This window comes from Hippocampus bargibanti, linkage group LG09 (genome assembly GCF_051943395.1).
Source record: "Hippocampus bargibanti isolate YZ-2025 linkage group LG09, ASM5194339v1, whole genome shotgun sequence".
NCBI lineage: Eukaryota > Metazoa > Chordata > Actinopteri > Syngnathiformes > Syngnathidae > Hippocampus > Hippocampus bargibanti.
This window is the reverse complement of record NC_142742.1, coordinates 330,787-358,328: the sequence shown is the minus strand read 5'-3', so window position 1 is coordinate 358,328 and position 27,542 is coordinate 330,787. Positions and strand designations below refer to the sequence as shown.

The 27,542-nt window shown below is 45.2% G+C and overlaps 3 protein-coding genes across 3 annotated transcripts; all 3 read right to left on the bottom strand.

Annotated features, from left to right (window-relative positions):
- Positions 1-302: 302 nt before the first annotated feature.
- Positions 303-6,155, bottom strand: pank2 (pantothenate kinase 2). Its single transcript, XM_089005082.1, has 7 exons — positions 5,737-6,155; positions 4,886-5,238; positions 4,223-4,476; positions 3,935-4,111; positions 2,636-2,759; positions 1,350-1,475; positions 303-1,262 (listed from the first exon to the last, which is right to left on the bottom strand). The coding sequence occupies exons 1-7, from the start codon at positions 5,969-5,971 to the stop codon at positions 1,212-1,214; spliced, it is 1,320 nt and encodes a 439-aa protein (XP_088861208.1). The 5' UTR covers positions 5,972-6,155; the 3' UTR covers positions 303-1,211.
- Positions 6,156-6,579: 424 nt separating this feature from the next.
- On the bottom strand, positions 6,580-11,780 carry mavs (mitochondrial antiviral signaling protein). The gene is made up of 5 exons (XM_089005090.1): positions 11,687-11,780; positions 10,110-10,232; positions 9,842-10,022; positions 8,681-9,165; positions 6,580-8,105 (listed from the first exon to the last, which is right to left on the bottom strand). The coding sequence occupies exons 2-5, from the start codon at positions 10,230-10,232 to the stop codon at positions 7,719-7,721; spliced, it is 1,176 nt and encodes a 391-aa protein (XP_088861216.1). The 5' UTR covers positions 11,687-11,780; the 3' UTR covers positions 6,580-7,718.
- A 3,534-nt stretch (positions 11,781-15,314) lies between these two features.
- On the bottom strand, positions 15,315-17,985 carry LOC148893141 (G protein-coupled receptor 151). The gene has a single exon (XM_089004621.1). It carries the CDS (start codon positions 17,938-17,940, stop codon positions 16,846-16,848), a length of 1,095 nt encoding a protein of 364 aa, XP_088860747.1. The 5' UTR covers positions 17,941-17,985; the 3' UTR covers positions 15,315-16,845.
- Between the last annotated feature and the right edge of the window lie 9,557 nt (positions 17,986-27,542).

The window sequence follows — 27,542 nt, the reverse complement described above, 5'->3', positions numbered from 1 at the left end:
GGGACGCACGCACACCGAGCCGTTCGCCGTCAGGCGCTTTTTTCATGTTAACGATTAAAGTCACCTTCCTGAAAATGAAACACGTGAACGACGGTTCAAGTAAATTCTTTATCGCACAAAAATAAAGTATTTATAAAAAAAAGCCAATCATGTGGCAAAAGCAACTGATGTAATGTAAGATTGTAAAGAAATCAATATGTATTGTATGTAAGATTTCATAGGAATTCTACTTCCACCCTGAATAACTATTTTTCAAGTTCATTCATCGTGCAGGCTGTTTTTCAAAATGAAAAGCCGGAATATTAAAAGATTAAAATGATTTATTTTTGACACATAGGCCTAAAAAGTCAATTTTTTTTAGCAATGAAAATACTTTTTTTTATATATAATTTTACAACAGAGTTCAAGACAGCTGTACTTACACAATACATTTTGGTTGACAGATTTGTTCAAATGTTCATGGAAAACCATTTTAAAGAAGGGAAAATCAAATTGTTTTTACAAATCCATTTGAACTCCATTTTGAATGGATTTCGACTTGCGACCATTTCGACTTACAAGCGCTTGGTCGGAACGGAACTCGATCATAAGTCGGATGTTATCTATACTTGAATTGGTGAGCATCATTGAGAGAAAATGTTGCCGGTCATAAAATTGTTTATTTGAGAAAGGGTCACCTCTCCCAAAGTCACAGCAAATGAAAAGCGATTGCTGCGTGGCGGGCACCGAAAAGGACCGCAAAACGTTGAGAAATCAATGTTCTTCGCAAAAATAGCAAACGTAGTATCGGATGGCTTTTAGTTAGCAACAGACAAACGACGGCATCCTAAGACGGGACGCAGTTAGGATCCGGTTCGGAAGTGTCGATTTGGGTCCAGGCATAAACACCAATACATACGAAGCCGTACAACAATATGGAGCGATCGCCAGAATGCTAATTGTTGCCGTGTCCGCGGCGGTTTCGATTAGCTAGCGCAATCTCGTTACCTCAAGGTTTGGAACCACTGGTGACATTCAAATCCAGATCTCAAATTGCAACAGCTGCAGTTCTTCAACAAAATAAAATAATCACCATCATCATAAAAATCCATGGGTAGAGCGTCCTGAGAGCACAATCCATGATCGTGAACCGTAAAGATTTGAAAGTGCAACATATTGTTTTGATCTGGAGCTGGTTGATATTGTCCATGATTTTTTTGGGGGGGGCCCCTTCAGGACGGATGCAGCAGTTCCAGCAGAGCTCCGACGGCCCCAAAGTAGCCCTAAGCGGAGAGAGAAAAAAAAGTGTGTAGGGGTGAGACGTACAGCAAAAATGAACAATGTGGAATTATTGGAGCATTTTGGCTGACCTCGTGGCGTAAGAAAAGGGCTTTGAGTTGACCTTTGGACCAGTAGTCCATAGCGTAGGCTAGTAGCTTCATGGACAAGGTGTTGACGCGCAGGAAGTTGCCCACAAAAACCACACGCTCGATATTCTTGGGGTGGTTGGCGAAAAGTGGAGAAAGCACAATTGATGGTTTTTAGTCTCACGAGTAGATGGTTGACATATTCAGGAGTGATTGGTTGAAGAAGGTCAAAGGAGGAGAGCGATTCTCCAAAAAGGAAACATGAAATGAAACAAAAAAAAAACCTGGTTGTATTTTTCTGAGTAAAAAAAAAAAGTGACATTTAGGACATTGTTCAGTGTCATTATTGTTTGACAACATTGGAAGCCATTTTGGATTTTCTTCAAACTAAGTCACAGGTGTCCAAGTCAAGGCCCGGGGGCCAAATCTGGTCCACCACATTATGTTATTCGGCCCGCCGAAGCCAAGCGGACTTGGGAAATTTCATGATACTTGCTAAACTGAACCAAAAATGTCAAATTGTCCCACGTAAGCCACAGTAACTGCCATTATTTTTTACTTTAAATTTGAAAACCAGTTATTCATTAATTTGTTGTAATAATAACAATAATAATAATAATACATGTCATTTATAAGTGCCCTTCAAAGCTCTCAAGGTCACTTTACAGTCACAGGATAAGTTTTTCTTTGGGTGAGCAGCGGCAGCCACATGCGCCAGCGTTCACTCAACCCAGAAGTAACTCAAATAGATAGAAAGTGAGCTAGTTAGCTAGATAGCTAATAGATTGCTAATAGATAGCAAATAGACAGCTAGCTAGGTAGCTAGCCAGATAGCCAGCTAGATGGCTAGATAATGCAGCATAGTAGACCAAAAAGGATGTGCGCTCTGTATGCAATATGTGAAGGGGATGAAACATTCTAACGGCTTCCCCAAATTGATAACGGCCCTCGAGAGGAAACTGGAGCAATCTGGCCTGCGCCAAAAATTGACTTTGACACCTCTGAACTAAGTTATCTGTCCACTTAAAAAAAAAATGTGTTAGCTTGTCTTGCTAAACAACTGCATGTTTGTTAGTTAGTTGGACGCAGATGCCAAAGCTGGCGCCTTCATAGCCCTGTACAATGCTGCTTGATCAAGACGCCACAAGGCAGCACCGTAAAGAGGCTGAAGGCACGCAGGAGATGCGTCCACGCCGCCGTTAAGCTAAGCTAAGCAGCGGGCTAAGCGTTTAGCTCCACTTGACTTGATTCCGGGTTGGAAGTAGCTTCAAGGTCAGGATTTTACTGACCTCGTTGAGCGCGCACATGCGCGTGATGGAGCCGATGTTGTTGGTGATGGTGACCAGCGTGGCCCTGGCCAGATCCTCCTTGGACACCGACTGGCGCTTGTCTTTGGACACCATGTTGCCAAAACTGCGGAGAGCGCGTCAAACGGGGAAATGGTTGCCAAGAAATCAAGCGGAAAAAGTCGCATTTCTACAAAGAGTATGACAGTCAATAAAATGGCAAAGAAAATTCGTGACAAATAAATATTGCCACTTTGAAAATGTAACCATTCAGACAATGTTTTATTATGGAAAAAAAACGTGGAAAGTTAATACATTTTTTTACGTTTAACTCATTCGCTGCCATTCCCGAATTTATAATAATAATAATAATAATAATAATAATACATTTCATTTCTAAGCACCTTTCAAAACTCTCAAGGTCACTTTACGGTCACAGGATGAGTTTTTCCGCGGGTGAGCAGCGGCCCCCACATGCGCCAGCGTTCACTCAACCTGGAATAACTAAAATAGATAGAAAGTTAGCTGGCTAGCTAATAGATAACTAATAGATAGCTAGCTAGTTAGTTAGATAGCTAATATATAACAAATATATAACAAATCAATAGCTTGCCAGGTAACCAGCTATTTAGTCGGGAATAGATAACTAATAGCTAGCTAGATAGATAGCTAGCTAATAGATAGCGACATGAGCCAGCGTTCACTCAACCCAGAATAACTCAAATAGATAGAAAGTTAGCTAGCTGGCTAATAGATAACTAATAGCTAGCTAGCTACCTAGCTAGCTAGCCAGATAGCTAATATATAGTAAATAGAGAGCTAGCCATGTAGCCAGCTATTTAGTCGGGAATGGAAAAGTGTGACGTGGAGCACCATTTCCTAATTTGTTCAGGTTTTGTTTTATCTTGCGGGGGTTCCAATACAGTGCTGGTCAGACCCCTGGCAATGTTTTTCCCTTCCACAGGGGGCAACATTTGCCTTTTGTCCATGTTAACGCTTTGTTACAGCTAACATGTATGCAATTCGGTATTGTATTTTGTACATCTGCCCCCATTTCAAGCTCAGATAACTCCAGACACGTATCACTTAGGAATTAACTCTTTTTTTTTTTCTGATGAAAGAAAAGAATCTAAGGTTTCTAACGTTGTATTGAATGTTGATGTAGTCCTAAAAGTCAATGTTTTGTGGGTCCCGGAATTCGAATGACAATGACAAAAACCCTGGCACTGGATTGGACACATTTTTTTGCACATCGTCTGGCAGTCAATCAGTAAAAAATAACTAAAAGAGAGATTGTCCTACCTGGAGGCCACGGTCCAGCCCGGCAGTCCGAAGCGCTGGTAGTCGCCTCCGTAGATGTCCCTGACCAGTTTGTCCACGCGGGTGCTGTCGCCCTGCGACGCCATTTCCAAGGCCTCCTCGAAGGTGGAGCAGCCGGTCAGCAAGCAGCACAAGCCCAGGAAGGTCCCGCCGCCCAAGCTGAAAAGTCACAATGGCCGTTAGTTAGCAAGGACTGGAAACTCTTCCCGGGTAAGCATCACTTCTTTTTTTCATTCATTCATGTAAAAATGGTCAAAAGGGACAAGGCACCTGGTTCCGGTGACGCGCTTGTAGTTGTTCTCCGAGTAGACGGCCATGATGCTGACGCCGGAGCCGATGTTGACCAGCAGCAGCGGGTAGGGGTTCTCCAGCGCGTAGGGCCGTTGGACGCAGCGGTCCGGTTCCGACGCATTCTCAAAGTAGTAACACTCGGACGGCCCCCCGCCGACCACCGCGTCGACGTACAGCACGCCGCGGATCAGACACTCCAGCTCGTCCAGCTTGTGGAGCTCCAGGTCGGCCGTCTGGATCGGCGGGAATGTGACGTCAGCGGAGTGGACATGCCACCGATATACAGGTAGCATCCCACTTACGACCAGCTCGACTTACGACCATGACCTTCAGACCCTATATATTTTTTAAAATCTTAATTCTACGCCTGGCACCGCAATGCGCTAGCAGGCTGGCAACGCGTCGGACAATTTTGGCCAGCCAGCCAGCCAGCCAGCCAGCATCTCACGCTCGTACAGCAATCGACCGTGTGAAGGGACCACAGGGGGGAGTTTGCCAGTCATTTAGCCTACTAATTCAACATTTTGAATATATTTCGACTTACCACCGTTTGGTCGGAACGGAACTCGGTCGTGAGTGGGACGTGACCTGCATTCGCGTCTCCTATTGGATGACGATGTGGAATGAATGGGCGAAACGTACCGTGCGGAAGTCGTCCTCAAATTTATAGGCGCCGCCGCCGGTGGCGCACAGGCTGGTGTGCAGGCTGGAGAAGTGCTTGCTTCTGCCCATCTGCAGGAAGGCGGGCAGGTCGTGCGTGGGGAAGCGGATGAAGTGCAGGTTGCCGGTGCGGCCGCACAACGTCAGCTCGCGCAGCTCCAGGTGCACGTCGCGGATGCCGGTGGTGCCGTACGCCGTGTTGGACGTCAGGTAGCGGCGGATGCTCTTCAGGTTCTCCACCTCCTCCTGTTCCTCCTCGGCCGTGATGTCGCGGGGTTCAAAGTAAACCAGCTTGACCAGCGTGCCCCCGATGTCCATGCCGAACCACGGGAATGCTACGGTTCAAAGGACGACATCCAGAAGGTGACATTCTCGCGGGTGCGGGTAGATGGCGAAATATGGCGTCGGTCGGAAGAATTAAAATGGACGAAATGAAGCGTCCAGACGTGTTTTGGAGGGAAAATGTCAGGCGACGAGGAGGGTCAGGAGGTGTGGTGATTGATGATGGCGAGCACATGAAGGGAAGCAGACTCAGCCTCATTGCCCACAGTGTTAATCATCATCATCATCATCATCATCACTATCGGAGGAACAGTGGGTACCCCCAACGCCATCTTGTTGCAAAAGCGCAACGCTTTGTACCGCAAATATTACCTTTGTCAGCATCAAAGCCCGCAATGTGACGCCGACGTTTTGCCTTCATTCATTCATTAAAGATTAAAAAAACATGTCACTAATTAAGCTTTCATACTAAAACGATAAAAGTCTTCTTGCCGGTCAATGCGGTCTGAAATACGGAAACAAAACAAACACAAAGCGCGTATGGCACTTACGCGGCCTGCTCTTTTTCACCGAGTCGCTGCGTAGCCTCGACGTCGCGTTGGCGGCGCGGCGGGACGAGCGAGCACTTCCGGTCGGCGCGGCCGCCGCCTCCTTGTCGGCTTCGTTCCGGAGACGACGAGCTGAGCCGGGGACGTCTTGGTCGGAGCGCGGCTGCTTCTTTGTGGGCGTTTGGTCCTCGTCGTCCGCGCTCTCATCGTTGCGCTGGTGGTAGCCGTTGGTCGCCATATTAAAAAAAGAGAGCTGGGCAATTTACGACATAGATTTAGTTGTTCGGGGTAACGGAGGCGGGTGCGGGGGTCGATGATGTTTCGGTGGGTACAAAAAAAGGCCGATGACGGAAGGCTAATTCCCGAGCTAACTCGCTAAATTGACTGTTTTCTGCTTGCGGTCGTCTGCGTCTTGTGGGCGTGGCCATTGGTTGAATGACGGGTGAGTAGCAAATCACAACTCGAAACATCTCCCAAAATACGCCCTTTCGTTACAATCGCTGAGTAACTTCTGAAAAATAGTTACAATTACAATTTGTATTCCATTCTAAAAGTTCAACACATAAATAATACAAATATATATATAGATATTTTTGGGGTCCTAGAAATGTTTCCAGACCTTTATCTACGATCTGACGCAAACACATCATTTTTTTTTGTAATACAAAAAACAAACTGTAATTTTCCATCCTGTTTTTTACATTGTAATTCTGGGTGCAATTTTTTTACCTGATCGATAAAATTGACCAAGCAAATCATGACAATCACCATTCATTTTCAAGTTTCAATGTTATTTATTTATATTACGATAGACTCTATATAAGCATAACTATTTATACAATGAAATGGCTTCAAAATAAGACTTATGTTTATTTTACACATTTTCACCAACATGCAGTTTTCACATTTTTATTGCTTTTTTTTACTTGTATGCTAGCCAGGTATGTAAATACATTTTTTGTTAAATTGCAAGTGTTATAGCCTTCAACAAACTATGACCAACTTCGATGGACTAATTATTTCTAGGTGTTATCATAAACAGCCTTTGGCTACTTTTTACACTTGTACGAAGCTTTTTTTTAATTAAAAAAAAACTATTACCTTGAAACAGAGATTTTTTTCTCAATAATTTCAAATGAATATCTATGTATTTCCGCTTCCGTATTAAAATAAACAAGTTGACATATTTTAAAACACCCCCAATTTCATATAATAGTCCAATGTTTTCCCCCACCACTGTGAGTGAGCCTTAAAAATGCCTGACGTTAAAAACCATAACAGCGTACGTGTTATCTAAGTGCTAACAAATGATCCAGCATAGGACAATCATTTATTTTCAAATAAATACAGGTAACATCCGACTTACGACCAGCTCCATTTACGACCACTCGTACTTATGACGATGACCTCCAGACCCTATTTAAAAAAAAAATCTACACCTGGCTCCGCAACGCGCTAGCAGGCCGGCAACGTGTACGACCATTTTGGCCAGCCGGCCAGCATGTCACTCTCGCACAGCAATCGACCGTGTGATGTCACCAGAGGAGGGGGGGGGGGGGGGGGGGGGGACTTTGCGCGTCATTTAACCTCAGAGTCTCTAGTCAACATTTTGAATAGATTTCGACTTGCGACCGTTTGTTCTGATGTTACCTGTACAAAAAAACTGCATCTCTAAAGTGCTGCTTACTGGCGTGGCGTATATGCTAACATTTAGCATTTGTATCGTTTTCTAAACGATAAGGCACCGACTGGAAAGATTTTCGCCCGAAAGCGGGCGTTCCCAACCACTGTGCGGCACATCAGTTTGTCGTGAGGAAACGATGCAATTTAAGACGAGATTCTTCTTATTATTGGTGTGTATAAATTTGAGGACATTTTCATCCACTGATGTGCGTGCGGCGAGACTTTTTGAGTATGCAGTCAAAGGCTGAGCAAGTAGTTGGGAAAGGCTGCCTTAAAACAAACCCCCCTCCCCCGCTTCCTCCTCAATGCTTAAACTTCCACGCCAGCAACAGCGCGCAAGCGCCCACCGCCACCGCCGTGGCCGCAAACTTGGCGTTAGCGGGCATCGCGCCGCGAGGGGCCGACTTGTCGGCGGCGGAAGCGGGCTCCTGGACGCTAGCGACTTCTTTAGCGGCGTCGCCGTTGAGCGCGAGCCGCTGGGAGACGTGCGCCACGTCCACCCGAATATGGTCCTCGTCGTCGTCGTCGTCTTGATCTTTGCTTCTTTCCAAACGGTCCGCGTCACCCGAATGCGTTTGCGTCGACAATCCGGCGGCGCTGCTGACAAACACCGAGGATCCGTCGGACGCGGCGGAAGAGGCGGGGCTCCCCGCTCGACTTCCCGTCGCCATACAGTTCTCGACGACGATCTGAAAGTAGAAAAAGAAGCCGGCAAGAATGTGACGAAGCTACTAGCAAAGCTACTAGCGCCGCGATGGCGCCGACGGTCCGCTTTTGTGTCACTCGGGTGATAAAATCTTGCACTAAATATGAGCGTGTGACACGTGACAACCCTGTCCCGCATTTTTAGCATTCTACATGTGACCCGTGGCTGGCTTGGCTAAGTGCTAACTTGCTAGAAGGTTCCACAGTTTGAAACACAGTGACTGGAAAGTGACCTTGAGAGTTTTGAAGCCGCTTACAAATGAAATGTATTATTCTTATTGTTATTTCAAGGTCAGATAACTGCAGACCCAGATAACTTGGGAATTAACTCTTTTTTCTGATTAAAGAAGAGAGTCTCAGGTTTCGAACGCTGAATTGAATGTTGATGTTCTCCTCAAACTCAATCTTCTGTGGGTCCTGCAATTTGAGTGACAATGAGAAAAACCCGGGCACTGGAGTGGACACCTATTTGCACATCGTCTGGCAGTCAATGAGTGAGTGAATGGATGAATGTGTGACATCATGTTTTTGTTGTCTGAAAGGGTCTTGTTCTTCTCACCCGAGCTTCCAAAATATCATCAAGCAAGATGGCAGCAGTGACTTTGTCGACAGGCGGGAAGCTTTCTCGCACGGGGGGCTTTTCGGGGGTGGAGGGAGCGTCGGCTACTTCGCCATCAGCGGGACTTCCCGACGGGCCTTCAACCGAGTCGCACGAGGCCTTTTCACACCATTCCGAGGCCCGGGCGGGCTCAGGCGTCACGTGACGAGGGAACCAAACCTCCTCGGCTAGCACTTGAACATCCACCGTGTCGGATTCGGAGCTCTCAAGCGCTTCCGGCTGGTCAACTTGCGGAGGCGGGGGGGCCGGCGTCGCGGGTAGTTCGGACACGGGCGGCGCGGCGGGAACGCCACTTTGGACCTCCTCTTCAAAGTCGGGGGAGGGGGGACAAGAAGCAGACTGGTTGGGGTGCGCGGTCTCGGGTCCGGGGGGAGGAGTGGGCGATGGCGCTGGAGGGGCTACGACCACGTCGGTCGGAGTGGAATCTACACCAAAAATGAAAAGCAAAAGTACATTATTGTTGGGGATAGGGGATGGTGGAGGGGTTCATTTATCCCGTAAGATCCTCATCGTTGTTTTTATCATGTGATATCAGTCCACAAAGCTTCTCCAGTTGGTCCAAAATGCCGCTGCGAGCCGATTAAAAGCTACTCGTGAAAGGGAGCATATCCCTCCTGCTCTCGTATCCCCGCACGGGTTGCCTCGAGAGTTTTTTTTTCATCCTTTGAATCCATTTCCGACCCTGAAGTGACCCCACTTTTCTTCTCCGAGCTTCTCTGTACCAGCCTGGCTAGTCGCTAGCCAATCCTAGTTTGCAAAAACTGCCGTGATCACGAGCCATTAGGTGATAAGAGCATACTGGCCAAAGCTAGCGCACTGTACGGTTAGCGAGCTGCATAAGCAAATATATTCTGTTCAAGAAGAGACGGCCATCGTTAAGAAAGGTGGGACAAATATGTCCTGGCTAACGGTGCCCTCTAGTGGGCTGGTAGTAAATCACGCCACCATTTTTACAGTCGCAGCAGTGGATCGATTCAGACGTGGCACTACTGAAGGCCTAGCGGCTCGTCTCCGCTCCGTACGGATGACTTCAATTCCATAAATCAATCGAGATCGATCAAAAGGATCTCGGTGACCCGTCCGCTTAAAAACGGCGCTCACCGTTAGCGACGAGGAGCTTGTCGTACTCGGCCCGGATCTCGGCGGCGACGGCGCCGTGCTCGCACAGCTCCAGAGCTCGGATGAAGTGCTCGGGCCAGCTGTCCCGCCTTTTCAGGCAATCCAGAAGCAGCATCATGCCGTCAAAGTTGCCGCACGTCTCCCGCTTGGCCTCGATCGTCTCCTGACAAACACGCAATTTGGTTCCGTTGCCGCGAGATGAGCCGCGCGCTGCTTCACCAAGCGACAAACGGCACGACAAGGTTCTCACCCGGTCGGTATCGGTCAGGCAGGGCAGGTGGACCGCAATCTGTCGCACTTTGACTTTGGAGACGATGGCGGGCATGTTGGTGCGCAGGTAGCCCTTGTACAGCCGCTCGCTGGCAAACGACATCTGGAGAGAGAAAAAGGCCCGAGGAGATCATCACAAAACACCAACGAGGTTATTCTCATTTGCATGGTTTCTTATGGAAATAAATGTTCGGCCATCACGGCGGTAAATAAAACGACTATTATACACTACAGTTTATTTCTTTCATTACAATACCATAGCACATTTATTATCCATAAAATAAGCTATATTTTAAGTAGTTTTCAGGCTTATTTAGTGGAAAATTGTGTTTTATGGGTACCCGGTAACGGATTATTCTCATTTTAATGGTTTCCTACGGGAAATTAATGTTTGGAAGACACACTTGTCGCCTTACGCACACCTCCTGGGAACCAATTAAGTTCATAAACTGAGGTAATACAGAAATATTTAAACTAGCAAAGAAAGAAAGCAAGAAATAGATCGATAAATAAATACAAATACATTAATGTATTAATGAATAAAACATTGCCAACAAAATGATACTTGATATCACTTTGGTATTCCCTGAAAAGTGACACTGAAAGTAAAAGTGACCATGTGACATACAGGAAGAAATAAAAAGACATTGAGGGGAAAAAAAAAGAATTCAAAGTCAAAGTCAGCTTTATTGTCAAATATGCTAATATGCATGACATTGCATTGCAGGTCAATTGAGGTACAACACAAGGTCAATTTTTTGTGGCTTGGTCGAGTAAGGAGGGGTGTGTTAAAAAAAAAAGCTAAGTAAATATGTGACTGATTCATCACCTTTAACTCCATATGGAAACCACGCCCCCTTTTTTTTTTTTTTTTTGTTTTGTTGTGTGTGTCCACTCGGCTTTTTGTTTGCACCCCACACAACATTTGGAAATGTCACTCAACCCATTGTTTCGCGGTCTCCACAAGGCCCCGGATGGCCTTGACCCTCTTGGACTCAGGTGGTCAGGTGACACGGCACTAAAATTAGGTAGGTGTCAAAAGATTTGGGTTTGCGTGTGCGCGTGCGCGTTGCATTGCAGATTAACGAGGAAGCGCGCGCACACACATGCAAGGGAAGGTGGTGGGGGGGGCGACTCCTTGAAGCAAGGGCAATGGTTGACCTCGGAGTAATATTACAATCACCCTTTTGGCGTCGTTATCATTTTTTGGCGACATTACTATTTATAACTATGAACACACACAAAATACACGCGCTCGTGTAGGCACACATCAAATCTGGGTTGACGAGGATATTTCTCGCCCAACACTGGGAATCGCCTCTTAAACCCGTTTGACAGCATTTCAACGACTCACACGCTTTTACCGAAGTGGGAGAAAATTCCCCCATAAAAAAAATGTGAACCGCGTACGTTTTTCAATATTTTCAAAGAGTTGATAGGTCAACGGCAAAGTGCTGACGACACGGCGTTTCAAAGGCTGCGGTCGCGACAATAAAAGTCGGTGACTTGACACGACGAGGAAAGAAACAAACCATGACTAAAGTGTTCCCAACTCACCTTGGGCGTGTTCGGGTTGCTTTGGATCGGCGAGTGTCACTTGAAAAGCAGACCCGGCGGTGCTCATTCACACGCGCGTCTGCCCCGGTTCCGCCCTTCCCTGCTTGCCGTTGGAGGAAAAAGACGTCAGTTTACGCTAAAACCAATCAGCGATAGGATAAACCGGAAAAGCTTTGAGGATTAGATTTGATCTCGATTTCTGCTTTACATCTGTCTCTAATCCCGTCAAAATAATCCGCGCGGGACGAGGGACACTAAAACACAGCTACGCATGCTATAAATATGCCGTTTTATGATTAAAAACAAAAAAATGTTTGAACGTCTGTTTTGTTATACAAGGCAGTCACAGCTCCTTCAGTGTAATCATCACGTTCATAAAGTTTCAATACGAATTCAAATGCAACAATAATCTTTTTTTAAAGTTGTTTTGAAGTTCCAAATGTTTTAAAATACAGTAACTACAAAATTTATAGCGTACTCGTGACGTTTCGTATATCTGCAGCGCTCCACTGTTACCACACGATGGCGACATTTACATACTAACAGAATTGGGAGGCAGAAAACAAGAACTACGCTGGAGTGGAGGTGACGTCATTGACAAATTCAAAGATGGCCGTGTTGGGTCAATGTCATTTAAGTGGTGGTGGTGATGATCAAAATCTGAATCAGAAACAAAAACCCTTTCTGTTTCTGATTCAGATTCTCAGATTAATCGAAATTAAAATTTAATCTAAATCCAAAACATAATGATGATGATGATGTCATGTCTTTTATATTTAGTTGAAGACATTTTCTTTGTACAGTGATACCTCATTTTATGAACTTAATTGGTTCCCAGAAAGTGTATGTCAGGGGAAAAGTGTGTCTTCCAAACATTAATATCCCATAGAAAACCATTAAAAATGAGAATAATTCGTTTCCAGGTCCCCAGGCCCAGAGAGAACAGGCAAACTCCACACAGGAAGCCAAGACAAAATCCAAGGTAGCTTGAGCCAGAATCCTCCAAGCTGCTTTTAAGGCAAAAAGCAAACATTTGTTGTCATGTCCTAGATCCAGTCCAAAAAAAGAAAACAACAAGCATAGAAAGGCAGGCCAGGAAAGCAAGCGAATACCCACAGAGAGCTCAGGGCGACAAGTCATCCATCACGCTTGAGCGAGACCCGAGCCGAGAAAAAAAAAGAGCAAGGCGGACGCTCTCTGATCTCAAGCTTCAAAATGCTTCCGTTCCATTTTGTTTTCCATTTCCACATTATTCACACTTTTATTTTTCTGATTGCATTTTTCTTTCTCCCCACCCCGAAAAATATATGGGAGACAAAAAAGGACATTTAAAATTAAATCTATACAACACTAGCTAATTTAACATTCTACAAACGTTAAATTCCACCCCCACGCCCTCCAAAATATGACGCGATTATCATAAATGTAAAAATAAAATTGTCGGTTGATTACATTGGCAGCATGTGTGCGAGTTGGAGGGAAGGAACTCTTCTGCCATTTGCTGGAGGAACACAAACATTATTATGATTCTTATTATCTTTATACTTTGAATGGTTAGCGTCGTGGCACTTTTAACATCCCGATAAAAACTCTGCCGTTCAAGTTGAAAAGGACTGCTAAAGCTAATACTTCAACTCCAGTTTAGAGAAGCCATGAAAATAGCCAGTCAGCGGCTAATGTAAGAATAACACATACGAAGACTCCCTCCCCCCTTATTGCCCCCCCAAGGCATGTTTTTCACTCATGTCGCCGAGCCGGCGTGCTTTTGTTGACAAGCGAAGCGGAAGGGACGCTCCATTGTAGCATCGCAGAATCGCCAGCTACGCATTAGCTCACGTCGCGGGACCTTGGACCTGCCCAGGAGATGAATTCAAGTCCACGTTGTTCGCTGCCATTTTGAAGAAGAAGCGCCACCATTTTGTATTTCTGGACGGATGATGTGAAATGTTGACAAAAGCAATAAGATGAATTTTATTATTTAAGCGTTTCGGGGATTTGGAAAGTCACATTGGACGCCTCAAGTCGCTAAATAGCATTGCGCCGCTAGCGAGGCTCACTAGCAAATAGAATGACTCTAAAAACATCTTCATACAGTCAAACGTCTTGGATCTGGACCAATTCGGTTTTCAACCAAAAATCACTTCCTGGTGTCGCGTCTCATTGTGACCGACAGATTATCCTCGTGTAGCGTTCATGTTTGAGTCGCCACGTTTGTATTGTTCAATTTCAAATTTTAAAAAAGCATTTTTTAATTGATAACATTGATTATAGTAGGAAATGTTTCCGTTTTTGAGCCAATCGGTTTTCAAACCGCTTTGTGGAACGGATTATGGTGGAAAACCCATATTTGACCGTACCGCATGTCAAGAAGCAAATGGCGGACGACGGAGTGTCGCCTGCGTGCCGTGTACAACGAGAGGGAAGAACACGCGACCCCGAGGGCAGACGCTGGCGGAAAGCGTCCATATTGTCAATGAATAAATGATGTTCCCGCCGCACAATCGCAGTCAAGAGCTCTTCAGGAGGACTTTTTTTGTCATTTTGTTCCTGAATTCCCTCGCCCCCCCCCCCCCCCCCCCCCTACCCTTCCACCTGTAACCTTTTCTTTTCACTCGAGACGAAGAAAATGTCAAAGCCGCCGCATCGAAGCCACGGGGCTCTGCACTGGGCGGCCAAACACACACGCGAGCGCTAAAAGCTCATTTTCCAGCTTCCCTTTCACAGCCCAAGAAAGGTTGGCGGCGCCAAGACGCCGCGTTGAACCCGTTTTTTAACACGTTAACCCTTCAAGAACACTTGCAAAGTCCTCATTTGGACGGACGACTGACCAAATATGGTAGCTGTCACTCAAAATATAAATAACGACTCAAAAAAATGGCTCTTTCAAGGCTTCCCTTGTACCAAGTAATCGACTCAACTCACAAATACTCAAAATCCAGAACAACGAGCAAAATAAAAGACAGTTTACTGGATCCAGAGGTGAAGATATTGCTAGCTAGCTTGCGCACTGCTCAGTCGCTTGGATACTTCCTTTCAACTCTCAAAATAAAATAAGAATAAGAATTATAATACATTTAATTTCTAAGCGCCTAAAGTCAATTTACCGGATCCAGATGTGAAGTTACTGCTAGCTAGCTTGCGCACTGCTCAGTAGCTTGGACGCTTGCTTTCTGCTATCTCTGGCAGATGGTAACGTAGCATGGCGCGTGTCAAATTGCCTTGTTATTGCAAATGATTCACATCCCAGAACCTGTTGTCACTATTTTCTTTGCGCCATCTTATTCGTCGAAGGATTAGCTTTGAGCTACTGACCCTCTTCCACACCATTGGCTAACATAGGGCAGTATCATCCAATCAAAATCGCACCTGTTGCATCAGCGAACAACAGCAACAAAAGATATCAATGGATGCATTAAACGAGCCAGCACGTGTTTTTTTTTCATCTGCGAGCCAGATGCAATCTGGATCAAAAGAGTCAGAAATCGCGTGTCGCGAGCCACAGGTTGCCGACCCGTGCTGCGTGGCAAAAGTTTCACCTCGTGTCCGCTATTTTGGCCAAATATGCTTCCCTGTACGCAAAAGAAACACAATACACAGCAAAGCTCAAAGAAAAGTATCTTTTTATCCTTTGATTCAAACATTAGTAACCACGTGACAAGTAGCCGTATCATGTTAGCATCGCTCAAAACACTTTGCGGCAGGAAAACAATGACAATTGGGAAGAGTATCGAGAATAATCATGCGGGTTTTTGGCCGCGTACAACGAGAGGATGTTCCATACATTTGGCGAAGCGGGAAAGGACAAAAGTTACGACCGCCGCCTCGGATTTTTGGACGTGTTGTTTTTCTCAAGCGACAGTTGCCTGGCTTTTGTCCCGTCATGGTCGCGGCGGGGGTTTGAGCGTCCAGATTAGCGGCAAATGCGATGAGGGGGAGATGTGATCTCTTTTGTTTCCATGTCCGGAAAATTGGATTGGATCGTGTTTTGATCGGTGATTAAGAGGCGATTGCTTGACCTCGGATTGACTCCATTGAGCTGATTCTGTTTTGTTGAAATGTGGACACACATCCAGTTCGTCTTGACAGGAGACACACACAACAAAAGTTTCTTTTCATAACATACATTTTTCGGGGGGGATCCCAATTGTCAAATGTCATTTCAATCAACAAATGTTGATTATTTTTTACATTGCAATTAATAAATTCACAATACTACTGACAACTATTCAACACTATCACTTGGTATAAACCAGATGAATAATTTAAAATCTATATCTATATATATATATACATTATCTAGATATACATCTGGATATATACATCGATATATACATATCTATATTCATATCTATATCTACCTGATATTTCTATCTATCTCTATATCTGTCTACAATATATACATTATCGAGCTATATATCTTGATATATACAGTACATAGATATATGTAGATATAGATGGATCTATCTATCTATCTATCTATCTATCTATCTATCTATCTATCTATCTATCTATCTATCTATCTATCTATCTATCTATCTATCTATCTATCTATCTATCTAGACAGATGGAGATATAGATATCGATGGATATCTAGATTGATAATATATATAGATATAGATCTATACATAGATGCATGTACAGTATATCTATATATCTATCTGTACCTATCGAGATATATATCGGGATATATACACAGATGTATAGACAGAGAGAGAGCTATAGATACTGTATAGATAGTAATATAGATGTATATATAGATAGATATATAGATATACAAGATAACACATTTTTACAGTCCATCAAAACATCGATTTTAAGATATGGAAGGCAAAAACATTGACAATGAAATGTCACATTTTATGCAAATAAATATCCAAACTGGAGCGGCAACGGTTTCAAGGAAAACTAAAGACACCTGTAAAACTCATCTAAAGAGCTCATCAATATTGAGCGCTTTCTTTAAATGGACCTAAAAAGTATTGACTAATACAAGGTAGCAGATAGACAAGAAGAATAACAAGAAGATGAAAAGCGATCACGATGATGCGGTGTTTGTTTGTTTGTTTGTTTGTTTTGGTGCATTTTTGGATAGAAATCACAAAGATGTTGAATGCGAAGAGCTCCTCGTTCATTTTGGGGGGGGGGGGGCGGTCTTGGGACTACAGCGCGTTGTCTTGTTTCTCCCAGGGGATGGGGTCCAGCTCCTCCTCCACCCGCGTGTTCCTGCGCCCCGTCCAAAAGTGCTCCAGGTCGGGGAAGGTCTTCTCGGCGCCGTCGCCCTCGCTCGCCTCGGGGGCACCCTCCCCCTCCTCCGCCGCCGCCTCGGGGTCCCCCCGGCAGGCGAAGAGCGCCGCCAGGCCGCGGCGCACGTCGTCGCACACGGCGACCAGCAGCAGCGGCGAGAGCGCGGCGCAGACGTACACCAGCGCCTGGGCGCCCAGCAGCAGCCCCGCGGGGGGTCGGCGGTGGCCCAGCCGCACCCAGGTGAAGGCGGCCCACTCGGGGAGCAGCAGAAGCGCCAGCGAGCCGCTCAGGCACAGCAGCGCCAGGGTCGCCTGGCTCCGGCCGCTCCGGCCGCTCCGGCGGCTCGGATCGGGCGCCTCCTTCAGCGCCCCGCGGAGGCTTCGGGTGTACGAGGCCAAGGCGAAGAGCAGCGGGGCGGCGTAGGCCACCACAGGGTACGCCTTGTAGAAGACGCCCATGACGCGCGAGGCGCACGCCGGCATCCGCCACACGCACTCCGGGCCGGCGCGCGCGGGGCCTCCGGGCCGCAAGGCGGCGAACAGCATCTGCGGGACGGCCAGCGTCATGGACGCCAGCCACGCCGAGCCCGCGGCCCGCGCCGTCCGGCCGCCGCCCGGACCCCCGCCCGGGCCGCGCTCCGCCCGGGCGCCGAGCGCCAGCAGCAGCGTCTTGGCCACCACGCACGACTGCTGGAGCCAGTCGGCGGCGGCGCACGCCGGGCCGCCCAGCGGCCACGCTCGCTTGGAGACGGCCAGCGCGCGCGGGGGCGCGCACAGGAGCAGCAGGAGCGCGTCGGCCACCGCCGCCGACGCCAGCACGGCTTTGGCCTCCGAGCCTCGACCCGCCCGGAAGTCGCGCGCCAAGGCCAGCAGCACCAGCAGGTTGCCCGCCGCGCCCGAAACGCACACGCCCGCCAGCAGGGCCGGCACGGCCGCGCGCGCCTCGTCGCCCTCCACCAGGTGGACCCCCGCCGGGAAGTCCAGCCAGGTCCCGTTCTCGTCCGCTTCCATTTCTTGGAGAGGATTTGGGGACGACGACGACGACGACGAGCGAGCGAGCGAGCGAGCGAGCGTCTGTCGCGACTGATATGGCCGACTTGGACTATTTACGGCAGCTGCCATTTCGGCGGGGGCGGGGCCTCACTCGCGGTGGGCGGCCTCACTTCCAGTCCCCAACCGAGTCAAACCAAACAAACAAGGGTGGTGCAACACAGGTAGTCCCGCGCGGGAAGCCGGCAAACGGGCGGGTGTTGAACAGCTACGGCGGGTGAGCACTTTTAGTGGCACGATTGCGGGTGTTTGAGGCAAGTGTACGTGTTGAAGCCATTCACCAGGAAAAGTGTGGATGTCCCGTGGAGAAAACTTGGGTGTTTTGAGACTTTTGTTGCAAAAGGTACTGTCTAAATTGACTCTTCTCAGGAAAAAAAGTGCGGGTACAACGTTACGTCCGTCAATGTGGCGGTTGAATACTTTTAGCGCCTGGCAAGGTTGTGGGCGTTTGAGGCCCGTGTGGGCGTTGAAGACATTAATTGGGAAAAATGTGGGTGTCAAATGCTGTCACTTGGCAAAAATGTGGGTGTGCGTGAACAGTAAGCGCGCTGTCAAAATGAACCCTTCAAAGGAAAAAAAAATGTGGGTGTACCCTTCGGCCCGTCAACTATCAACAATGTGGGTGTTGAATGCTTTAATTGGAAAACGTGGCTGTGCTGCACGACAGATTTGATGCTGTACGACAGACTTGATACGTATTTTCCATGCAAGGAGATGATTGTTAAATAATCCAACCTCCAGACGCTCTGGCGCGACATTTCGCCAACGATATTCGGCACCTTTCAAGCATCCTCATCGAGGTCGCTTACGGAGCAGCTGTCGGAAGCTCTGTTGCCACGGTTACCGACCGACCGACCGCACACAGTGAGGCGTTGACTCCGAGAGAGCATCTGGGGCGCGGGTGCGCCCGCCGAGGTGAGGCGCCCACTCAAATGCTGTCACCTCAACGTTGCTCGGGCGACCGCGTCGGGGCGCTTGGCTAGCGTGTGGGGGAAATGAGGGTGATGTGTGCGGGTGGCATTCCCCGTGGTCGGTTACCACACCCGCATTGGCTGCCGGTATTTGAAGTTTGTTGGAAAATAAAAATCCTACATTCAAAGCATCCATCTTTTTCTTGGCCAACACGTTCAACACCCGCACATTTCCCAGCGTAAGGGCTTCAGTCTCCGCCCCCAAAAAACATTCAAAATATTGGGGAAAAATGTTCGGATGCTGTTGCCAAACCGCTTGTATCCTCGCGCTGACAAAATACCCCATTTGCGACCCCCCTCGCCGGTGACCCCTAAAAAAACATTTTGGGTCGGAAATCACTTTTAATGATGATCATTTGAAACCGAATGCGTGTATGACGAGCTCACGTGACACCAATGGGTCTTTCTTTTTTTTTTCGTCAGGCATCACGCAAAGAGCTAAATGAGCACGCGCCTTCAACGAAAGGGCAAGTCAGCCCCCGCCTGCTGAAAAATGGCAAATAATTCATGGCGGCCTCGTGGGGGGAACGACGGGGGACGGGGCCCGACACGATCAAGTGAACGTTCCGCCGAAAAGCCACCGGTGCGGTTCGTGACGGAGCTGGTCAGACCAAGCTGAATATCGATCGACGGCGCTCCCGTGTGGTTAAAAGAAGAAGGGCGGTCATCTGGATCGACAACTTTTTAGCACTTTCGAGAGAAAATATACCACGGTTAGAACGTCGGAAAAAAAACACATTAACAATAAATTCAAATTTAAAATACATATTTGGTGTCGTACAATTTTTCGTATCACTTTAATATGTGTATTTTTCACGTTTCATTTTTGTCTGTTTTGTTTCGTTCAAATATCATCACGTGACGGTGCGGGCCCGTCGGTCCACCTGAGTGCAGGTCACGAACGGACCGAAAGATTCGCCTTTCGAATTTTGTCTCTACTTGGCACTGACAAAATACCATCGACAAAACGGTCGAATATTAACGATACTTTGACCCCCTCCCCCCACCACGCTACGTTCGAATCTGCGAGACAGAACAAAAAGGAAGCGTCCAAGCTACCGTCTAGCTAGCTAGCTAGCTAGCTTGCAGTAACTTCGCGACTGGACCCGGCAAGCCAATTTTCATGACGAAAGTTTTCCTGGATTTTAAATCATCGCGAGGAACAGACAACCATTCACAATAATGGTGAGTATTATCACAAAATTAATTTATGTCGTCCCAATGTCTGAACGTGAGGGAGTGTGGTTGTTTGTCTTTATGTAGGCATGTGACAACATTTTTTCAAAAAGAATTCATCACACATTTTCTAATACCATATTAAAGTGCATTTAAATATCTTTCAAATGATGTACAGATTATTCTTCTATGACAAATAATGAGGAAATAATGGAATGTTTAATTTTCGAAATATGAGGGGATTTTCTGCCTGTAATGACACAGTTAAAACAATGAAAATATGTGACCGAGTAGTTCTTTATTACAGTTTCAACTATCATAACTTTCTTAATTTTTGGCAGATCTTAGGTACCACTGGAAAGTTTTTGAAACAAGAATAGAAAAGATTAAAAATATAAATGAGCAAACATCAACGATCGAATGCAAGCAGATTTTCGTCAGAAATTAAACATGTCTGTCACTGAATACTAGGAAAGAAAATTGCGAGCTCTAGAAACATATATGCTAATGCTTCTTTTTGCTTGAAACTTGGCAGTTATAGAGAAGAATATCTATTCTACTACTTCTATGAGTTCGGAAAATACAACTTACTCACCTTTCTAAACTGTAGTGTTAGCAAAAAGAGCGTACAATATTTTTCCCGTTTCTCGTTGTCGTATTGGGAAATTTCAAGGACCAGCATGGAGGGAAACAAGTGTAATAGGTCATCATAAACTGCGTAGTTTGGAAAAATGCCAGGAAAAACGATTACGTGCTTCACAAAAATGCAATGATATACGTACCACTGCGAGTACAGAGTGCGCTCGATTCACTGGACAGAAACAATCGTGGTGGGATATAGCCAACTGTAGCGTACTTACTTTATGTCCATTGCGAATATAAGCAGATACAACGAATGCGAAAAAAAAACACCCGGAAAAACTTCTTTCCTTTCCTTTTTGGTTCATTGAACACATGTTAGGAAATAGACGACCACTAGAGAGCAGCAGATAATTATTTGTCGACGAAACGGACGTTGACATTTTGGGCCTGCAGGGGGCGGAATTGACCCGTGTCAAAATAAAACGGAATCAAGGAAAACCAAGTAGTCTCCTACTTCTTTTCCTTTGGGCTTTTCCCGTCAAGGGGTCGCCACAGCGAATCAGTAACCTCCATCTTCAGAGGTATGAAACCAAGTACAGTACAGGATTCAAATACAACACAAAAACTGTCACTGTTTACAGGTGCATTTTAGCCAACAGTTTTTACGACAATTTGTTTCCTTTTATACAATCAATTTGTGAAAATCTGTGTTTCCAAAGTCAATGTGTGTACTATTTTTTTGGGTGGAAGAAGAGAAACTAAAAAAAAGATGCTGACATAAAAAAAAAATCAAGGACCTTGTCATAATCTTAAACATGAAACTTCAATGCTACCTGAATCAAAAGTACTTGTTTGAAGATCAACACTGCAACTTTTTGAGAAGAGACATTTTTGGCCTTGTTAGCAGACTGATCTTGATGGACGAACCCAGCGACTGAATCGTAATTGATCGTTGAAAAAAAAAACATTTATTTGTAGTTTTTCTAATCTCAAATCGTATATTTTTAAAATCTGAAATCATTTGAATTGGTTCATCGACAAAATAATTGACGGATGAATCAATGATCAGAATAACAGTTGGTTGGAGCGCTACAATGGCCGCATATCAAGCCCCTTTTTTAAAATTCTTATCCCTTAGTATATGAACCAAGAGAATCGATGCGCAACATCTGGCGGCAAGATTTATCGCGCTATCTGACCGCCGCGTGGCAAAGTATCGATAAATCCCAAGATATAAATATTTCCCCAAGAAAACAGAAAACACATCGTGGTGCGATGCCTTGTGCTTTGTGTGTTTTGCAGTCGTTAGGAAAGAAAATGGACGTGTGTCAACACGGCGTACCTAAAGTAGCGTCCGCGGCGGCGACGGCGAGACCAACCAGAGTCAACGCCAAAGGCATCCAAGATGTCACAGTGTCAAACTCAAAGGCGTCCGTCCGCGCGCATTCGTTGTGCGGCTTATTTGCAGAGGCACCTCATCCATTGATCCCAACGCAAACAATAAAAGCGACGCCGACGCCCTTTAATCCCGACGGCGAATGGGGGCCGGCGGCCGTCTCGACCTCGCCGCGTTTCCAGAGGTCGGCGGCGTCTCGCCATCGCAGCTGTCCTTCGACGTCGTTCTCGCCGTGACGACGATGGTGTCAAATATGACAAAAAGTTATGTTGGCCGCTTTAGCTGAGCGTGCTAACGGGCGTTTGAAAAGCTCGCTTGAGACTGGGAACATTTTGTCATCGCTGCCATCTAGTGGTTGTCGGAGATATTGCAAACAGAACAAATGGGGCTATACTCGACTTGCAATGGATTTTTATTTTAAAGACCACCATTTTGCAATTTTTATATTTAAGGAATGAGTTTTTCTACCCCCCCCCCCAAAAAAAAAATAAATAAATAAATAAATAAATAAATCTATATACAGGTAACATGCGAGTTACGACCGGGTTCCGTTCCGACAAAACAGTCGTAAATCGAAATCCATTCAAAATGGCCGCCATGACGTTTACACGATAGGATAGTATACGATGCAATTTCGCTTGGGGAAGTGTTGACATTTCCACCTTGCGTTGTCCTCTTGTCCTTTGACATTGCCTAGCTGTCGGCGGACATCTTTTTTCCGATGGCAGGGGGGTGCGACAAAGGGGGAATGTCAGCGTCATACGCCGACGCATTATTTGCTCCTCTCCGACATTGAACTCCTTCTTATTTCCCCCCTGAGCAGATGAAGGATAACTTGTCTATTATTTGCCCAGATAAGCCAAGCCGTCATTTGTCCCCCTGGCCTGCGGGGGCGCCACTATGCAGAACGCCGCCCCAATTATGGCCGCCTAGTTTGCCGTAATGACTTTCCAATGACGCCCTTGATTGAAATGTAACTGGCGGGGCCGCGGGCCACCGCCGAAAAAAACAATAAAGGGGGGAAAGTTGGCGGCTGGGGGAGGGGGGCGAGGGTAAAAAGTTATTAAGTCACGCAGCGCTGGCAGCTAGCATAAATTAGCATATTGAGGGTAAATATGCAGACTATTGGCGATAATAAAGCGGGATTATTCAATCCAATGAATGTTAAATAGATGGAGGCATGGCGGCGCGCTTCTTATCTGCTCCAAGCTCGCCTTTAGTTTAATGGCTTGACAATTGCGCTGATTGTTCCCATTTCGGGCTTTGGCCGCATTCCCGGGAGATTTTATTATTTTTTTGCCACCCCCCCCCCTCCTAACCGCCTCCCGCCGGTCACGTGACGTCAAGTGGCCGCTTGCTAGCTTTTTTCTGGGCGGCGGCGTTAGCCTGGGGCCAGCATCAAGATAACGTTTTCATTATGCGCAAGGCCTGATGCTCACGCAGATTATTTGGCGCGCCCGTCAAATCAAATCAACATCTTTTCTTGCACCACTGAAAGGCTTTAAGTCAAAAAACGTTGACTTGTTTTTCTGGAATCACACTTGAAACCGTTTGTGTGTGTGTGTGTAGGCAAAGTTACACACATGCACATACGTAAAAACATTTGGATTTGGAAAAATAGGTCGTATTCTCATAACATATAGTGCAAATACTTGATACAGTGATACCTCGACTTACGAACTTAATTGCTTCCTACAGAGTATGTGTAAGGCCAGAAGTTCATCTTCCAAACATGTATTTCCCATAAGAAACCATTAAAAATATGAGAATAATCCGTTCTCAGGTCCACATAAAACAATTTTCTACTAAATAAGCCTTTAAACCACACAAAATATAAACAATCAGACACCGTTAGAAACCTTTGAGTTAATTCCTAAATGACATGGGTCTGGAGTTATCGGAGCTTGAAACGGGGGCGCCTGTACAAAATACAATACATAGCTATTGATACGTACGGCGCTTTAATAAGAGGTGAAGCTGTAACAAAGCGCTAACGTGGACAAAAAGGAAAATGCTACTCCAGGGGTCTTTAGTGGCACCTGAGCATGAACAAACAAAATGGCGCTCTACGTCGTATTTTCAATTCCCGAATAAATTCGTGAATAAGTTAAAATACAGGTGTAATCACCTAAAACAATATTCCGTTTGATTACGTTTTCTTTTTTCTACAGCCCTAAAATGATGCGACTTTGTGTCGTCATCTCAAAATGGAAATCCCTTTCTCTTTCGCTCTCTCTCTTTTTTTGTTCGTAAGTGCATTTTCTTGACCCCAACAAAAAAAGGCCCATTAAGATGTAAATTAGATACATGGAAGAGCCACAAGTGCAAACAACATCCCCGGCGGAACGTGACCAAATGCTACAGTTTGCTCATGCTAACGTAGCGCTAGTGTGTCTCTTTCGCCGCGGTTCACCTCGCAGGGTTGGGTTGAAGGTCGCGCCGGTCCCCGGAGAGCAAACGGAGGTCCGGCTAATCCCCAAAAGGTCCACGATGACTATCGCAGCAAGTCTAGAATTGAGAAGGGGGAGGGGCAAATCGCTCGCTAACAATGCTAACTAGCCGCGTGTTTGTTGAGCGATTAAGGCAGACGTGCTAGTGAAAAATGATGAAGCCGGGATGTATATTAATCAAGCAAACATCTATTCATCTCAGGGTGGGTACGGACGCAAAAGTTAGTCAAGATCGCTAATGTTAGCATGAGCTTTATAGTCCCATTTTCGTAACCTTGGAATGACATTGTGTGTATTGGCGAGGAAAATTGCTCAGCCATTTCTCCAAACACCAAAATCTTTGAGAATAAATCTTTTTTTTTTCTTCCCAAAAATCATCCATTTTTAAGGTGCAGGTTGTAATTTTAGGACATTTTTGAGGGGCGCAACCGGAACCACAACCTTACCATAATGAGACAACTGTTACACATGTTTTTTTCTGCCCCCGTGGCAAAAACACAAACAAATAGAAACCATTTTAAAAACAAGTGAATGTGTAAACAACCCCACCACAGTATTTCAAAGCTATGAAAAAATAAATAAAAAATAAAAACTCAAATAAATAAACAGAAGAATACAATAATAAATACATAAATAAACAAAGAAATTACAAATAAAATCAGAAATTCACAACAAAATAAATAAAATAAATATACCAATAAATAAATAATTAAATGAATAAATATACCTATAAATAAATAGATAAACAATTGTAAATTGTCTTAATAAGTGCCTTCCAAAACACACATACAGATAAATACACCAAAAATTAATAAATAAAAACAAAATAATAATAATAATAATAATAAATAGAACGTGCTTAAGAATCTATGACTCTCTGTGTCTTTGCGTTGTCATATTATTTGTTATTTAGTTTTTTTGTTCTTTTGACTTCAAGAGTGGCTGCCTTTCCAGCAGCTCCTCTATTTCTCCACTGCCAGACTAATAAAGGCAAATCCAAAACATAAAAACACAAACAAACAGAAAATTAAAGTAATAATCAAATAAAAACATACATACATAACAGACTAAATAAACAAACACAAACTTAAATACATAGAAAAATAAATACACATAAAAATAAATACAGCAATAAATAACTAAAGAAATACACATATAAATAACATAAATTGCACATAAATAAATAAAAATAAATACTCCAATAAATAAAAACACAAATAAACAGAAAAATAAAATCATAAATACATAACAGAATACATTAATAACCTAATGTAAAAATATAAATAAATAAATAAACACATGAACAATAAATCCACAAATAAACAAAGAAATGAACAATAAATAAATTCATAAATAAATAAATACACAAATAAACAAACAAATGACATATAAATAAATAAATACACGAATAAACAGAAATGAACAATAACTAAATAAGTAAATAAATGAATGAACAATCAATAAATCCACAAAGAAATGAACAATAAATAAATACACAAGTAATCAAACAAATGACATATAAATAAATAAAAAATATGAATTAAATTGCAATTCCAGCATGTGTACTCCTAATGTTATCCATTGATCAGGCTCAACAGCCAAATTGGTGTTTGAGGGGGTGTTGAGGGGGGGAGTGTGTGTCAATGTCCAGGCAGGGCTGGCTCTCTTCCGCAAATCCTCACTTTATACGAGCGGCGGGAGAAAAGACCCCCGTGGGAAATGATCTGCGCCCGGCAACGACATACGCTCAATTACTGCGGGGAGGGCTTATGGCTGACTCTGGCGACCCCCCCCCCCTCACATCCCTTGGGGCGTTGGAGACATCAAATAGGACCAAAGGACACTGCTAGTTTGAGGGGCTGACGGGGGGCGCGAGGGGAGGTCTTGCGCTTGTCTGGACTCTTTGCTTTAGTTGCGCCGTATTAACTCTGTCACCCCCCCCCCCCCACACTTGTATTTTCAGTTGTCATGTCGCGTGTGTACCCAATCAAGTGGCTCCCTGGTGTACCGAATAAAAAAACAGCGGGGACCAAGATAGAGCCATTCAGAATAGATCAAGACATATAGCGCATAGAACCAAGCGCTTGATGACTTTGTTTGTGGGACACGCCCTCGGCCAAACTCAAGTTGGGCATTTCATTAGGAACACCCAACAGAAATTAAAAAAACCACTTGAAACAAACGTATTGCGCAATCGGATTGGGGGCGGGTCCAAATAGTTTGACCTTTTGACCCATGAAGCACAAAAGGGTTATTTCGGTGTGAAGGTCCTTCAGCTTTTGGTAGGGGGTAAAAAGAGTGTCGTATCATTTTATGGAATGATATCTTCATAATATTATAATGATATGCTATCTTTCTATACATAAATGTCAATACTAGCCAAGAATGAAACAATCACCCATTTTGATTTTGTTTGTAATGTGTGAATCAATCAATGATCATGGAATTATGAAACACTTGATCATTTAAATCATAATAATTCAAATCATTCACGACTTTGATTCATGTGATTAAGTTGACAGTTGCAATTTTTGCCCGTCATTCGGGGTTCCATGGACAAAAAAAAAAAACCGCATGTCGTCTGCCACCAATAGATGGCGATACTCACATGAGGAGTTACACACCTCATGTTTTGTTTTTCATTTTTCATTTTAGCCCGCTCTTGTTTTTTTTTTCTTTTTTCTTTTTTCCTTCTGGCTGCTTGAGGGATGATTGACAGCCGGCCTGTGGTCCCCGGGCCGCCGTTTAGCAGCTAATTAAAACGTAAAGCAGATAAAGCGCTCGTAAACCTCCTGACAAAAAAGAGCAAACTCCTTCTTGGTCTTCCGCGCAGCTGCTAAAGCAAAGCAGACGTGAGACGCGTGAGACACGCGGAGGCACGACAGCGACTACGCAAACATGGCCATCCGCCACAGCTGTTCCAGGGCGACCACTTGCCCTCGGTGGCCCGGCGCCGTCACGCAGGGCGCCGCTGCCTTCGGGGGCCCC

What these genes read in the sequence shown, in the direction of transcription:
- LOC148893141 (XM_089004621.1), bottom strand. Translation starts at nt 17,940, where the DNA reads ATGGAAGCGGACGAGAACGGGACCTGGCTGGACTTCCCGGCGGGGGTC.
- pank2 (XM_089005082.1), bottom strand. Translation starts at nt 5,971, where the DNA reads ATGGCGACCAACGGCTACCACCAGCGCAACGATGAGAGCGCGGACGAC. An exon ending in TTGAGGACGACTTCCGCACG is followed by an intron (nt 4,477 to 4,885) that starts GTACGTTTCGCC and finishes CCGCCGATCCAG; the next exon opens with ACGGCCGACCTGGAGCTCCA. An exon ending in GGCTGGACCGTGGCCTCCAG is followed by an intron (nt 2,760 to 3,934) that starts GTAGGACAATCT and finishes CGCTCTCCGCAG; the next exon opens with TTTTGGCAACATGGTGTCCA.
- mavs (XM_089005090.1), bottom strand. Translation starts at nt 10,232, where the DNA reads ATGTCGTTTGCCAGCGAGCGGCTGTACAAGGGCTACCTGCGCACCAAC. An exon ending in GCCTGACCGATACCGACCGG is followed by an intron (nt 10,023 to 10,109) that starts GTGAGAACCTTG and finishes CGTGTTTGTCAG; the next exon opens with GAGACGATCGAGGCCAAGCG. An exon ending in CAAGCTCCTCGTCGCTAACG is followed by an intron (nt 9,166 to 9,841) that starts GTGAGCGCCGTT and finishes TTTTTGGTGTAG; the next exon opens with ATTCCACTCCGACCGACGTG.